The sequence below is a fragment of the Nicotiana tabacum genome, chromosome 24 (assembly GCF_000715075.1).
Source record: "Nicotiana tabacum cultivar K326 chromosome 24, ASM71507v2, whole genome shotgun sequence".
NCBI lineage: Eukaryota > Viridiplantae > Streptophyta > Magnoliopsida > Solanales > Solanaceae > Nicotiana > Nicotiana tabacum.
In genome coordinates, this window is record NC_134103.1 from 84067502 (window position 1) to 84070733 (window position 3232).

Below are 3232 nucleotides of genomic sequence, written 5' to 3' on the forward strand. Positions count from 1 at the left end.
TTAATCTTCATATTTATCAATTGATATTAAGTGAGATCACGTGTCCTTAAAACCACATTATAAATTTAATTGTTATCCAATTTTAAGGGTAAATAATTTTCATGAAAAATGAGTGACTTTATCACTTATTTTTCCTTGTTTGGTTGGTAAATGAAAGACTTTTCCGAAAAATAATTTTTAGTATTTTGTTAGAGAGTAGAAAATAGTTTTTAGGAAAATATTTTTTTATGCTAGTCTCCTCATGCCCTTCCCCCAAGTCCCCATATTTCCTGTGCTTTCCCCTCCCTCCCTCCCTCCCTCCCCTCCCCCCTCCCCCAAATACCCAACGTTTTCGGAACTCTATTTTCTTCAAGAATTTAATTATTCTTTTAAATATCCACACAAATCCAAAGGAACTAATGTACTCCATAACTAAAAAAAGATTCTTTTTTTGGTTGAAAAAGAAAGTATTCTTTCTACAACATGAAAATAAAGTACTCATTTTGTTGAAATGAAAGAAAATATTTTTTTTAATCATGAAAGGAAAATATTATTTTTATTGAACTAAGAAAATAATTTTCACTACATCATTTTGTTGAAATGAAAGAAATTATTTTTTCTACATCATGAAAAAAGAGTATTTTTTTGTTAGAATGAAAAAAAAATACTTATTTTTTATATCATGAAAAGAAAATACTCATTTGTTGAATTGGAAAAAATATTACTTTATCCATAACATGAAAAGAAAGTACTATAAATAATATTTCTATTTAGGGTGGGGTCGGGGTGGGGGCGAGGGTTGCTCGTTTGTTGAAATGAAAGAGGTGGGTGGGTGGGGTGGGTATGTGGGGGTGTGGGTTGGTGTGGATGGGGAATATGGTGGAAAAAGTTGAAAAAGAGTTTTTTAAAATATTTTTCCTTCTCTTGATAGGGAAAATATTTTCTTTCAATTGGAGAAGAATGAGTTCACGAGGAAAATACTTGTAAAAGGTAAAAACATTTAAGCCTACCGAACATATGGAAAATGCTTTTCTTCATGCCAAACACCCGAGATTAAAACACATGCACGAGAGATACAATTTCATGATACACGACACTTCAATTTTTGAAAGTAAAAGGAGCTGACAAAATTGGCATTAGACCTTCACTAACGGCTATAAATATGCCCCTAATTAGTTGAGCAAAGAACTACAAACAAATACAACTTCCCCACTTCAGATTTCAAGACAAAGTATTGTCAATGGCTGGAATTAAGTTTGCTTTCTTTTTTGCTGCTCTCCTCCTGGCGATTGTTGGTTAGTAGTTGCATTCCCCTCTTCCTAGCTCTCTATCTCTTTGTATATGAACTCTCTCCATTTCAATTTATATGGCACAATTTTATTTTTAGTATATGTTCCAAAAGAAAGACACAATTTTATTGCAAAGGTCTTTATTTATTTTTGTTAATCTCCGTGTTAAGTCAAACAAGACCACATAAAATAGGACGGCGGGAGTGTATGCAATGGCGAGGCAAAAGTCGAGCTACGGGTTCGGCTAAACTAAATAACTTTTACTCAAAGAATGTATTTTGTGTTAAGAAATTCATCAAATATGTACAAATATTAAATTCAGAACAAAGTCATTAGCACTTGAAGTCGTCATTCTAAATTGTGGATCCCATAAATTTAAAATTCTGGCTCCGCCTTTGAGTGTGCATGTGTGTATATATATATATATATATCATTTTATATTAGTGTTTAACTCAATGTTGATTGAATGAATATGCAGTTAATCCATCCATGATCAGCTCGCCGAAGATGAAAGTGAAAGCATTGAGAAACTTACCCTTAGATATGGATATGGAAATGGTTGAAAGAAATCTATTGTTTTCAAGACTAAAAGACGATGGTTGGCTAACTTGTAAGAGACCTTGCAATCAGATTAGTGATTGCTCTGACGGTTGGCTTTGCGATTCATGTGGATTTCCTGTCTTAGGGGATAGATATATGCAATGCCTCATTCCTCCAGAATCCTCAAAGTATGCTCAAGTGATTCCAACTGCATTCATCGCGGGAGGTGAAAACCTGAGTGAATAGCTCTAATAAATAAATAAATAAATAAATAGAATTGCATTTCTACATGTGTTTATGTTGCTTTTAATTTACCTACTTTGAGTGAATAAGTGACGACTAAGATGTTAGATGTCCCAATATTGGTCGTTTATTTTCTATCATATATGTATGTCTACTTACTATATATTAATCTTGATGAATGAAATACGTTATGCAGTTTGTGTATTCTCTCTCTCTTTTAGTATTATTTCTTTTGCTTCATCATTTTTGATAAACGCTTGGAAAAATCTTATCGTTAAATTAGTTGAATGTTAACTCAGTAATAGAGGTGTCATCCTGCTTCTTAGAGGTGCAATTATTATATATGTACTTCATCTCGCATTTTTTAAGTAGTTTTGCATGTTGTTATGCAAATATAAAACAAATAATTGACATACGATCTTTTCCCATATCCAACTACATTGTAATAGTACTTTATTTTGCTCGTATCTGTATAGCTAAGTTTGTGATACTTTGTGTCACGACCTGAGCCAGCCGCCACCCGAGCTACTTTGCAAACTCTAACTTATTATCATTCTATGAAAATAAACAGTAGTTTAAATACTAAGATAATCCACAAGATACATATAACAGTTATATAAATAGATAAAATCCCATAACACGCCGATAATACAGACTATGGACTAACCATCTCAGCCAAAATATCTACATGATATTGTAATGAGTTTAAATTCTATGTATTGGCAGTGTAAAAAATATTTATCAAATTAAATTATTTATTAGGTAATTATTTGGTAAATCTCTTACTTAGCATCAATTAGTAATCTGATAAAATAGTACTTAATCTTGCTATCACGTGTTAAAATTTACCGATTTAGTAAAAATTATTAAAACACTGAATGATATAAGGTGACAGAATCTGCATTCTTGATAAATTCTCTAAATTTGTTCACGTGAAGAAGCTTCAGATGTTTTTTTCCTCTTTCTGGGTATTCCGAAGTTTTTTTACCTCCTTTTGACGGTTTGTATTTCATCCTTTATGATCAGAGGAACTTTTAAGTTATATTGCTTCAGTATTTATCACTTTGGATTCGTTAATATTCTTCAGTTACATGATAAAGATGATATTCTCCTTGTGATCATTGGCCTTGAGGTTTTAGGTTTGAGCTTCGAAGAATAGGAAAACCTCTGGTACGCAACGT

General features: G+C 32.0%; 1 protein-coding gene across 1 annotated transcript; it reads left to right on the forward strand.

Moving 5' to 3' along the window:
* Positions 1-1169: 1169 nt before the first annotated feature.
* Positions 1170-2255, forward strand: LOC107827244 (uncharacterized). The gene is made up of 2 exons (XM_016654343.2): positions 1170-1274; positions 1747-2255. The coding sequence occupies exons 1-2, from the start codon at positions 1220-1222 to the stop codon at positions 2052-2054; spliced, it is 363 nt and encodes a 120-aa protein (XP_016509829.1). The 5' UTR covers positions 1170-1219; the 3' UTR covers positions 2055-2255.
* The last annotated feature ends 977 nt before the right edge of the window (positions 2256-3232 follow it).

Excerpts from the sequence above, each read along its gene's own strand:
- LOC107827244 (XM_016654343.2), top strand. The coding sequence starts at position 1,220 with ATGGCTGGAATTAAGTTTGCTTTCTTTTTTGCTGCTCTCCTCCTGGCG. Across the intron at positions 1,275-1,746 it reads TCTCCTCCTGGCGATTGTTG|TTAATCCATCCATGATCAGC; the intron begins GTTAGTAGTTGC and ends ATGAATATGCAG.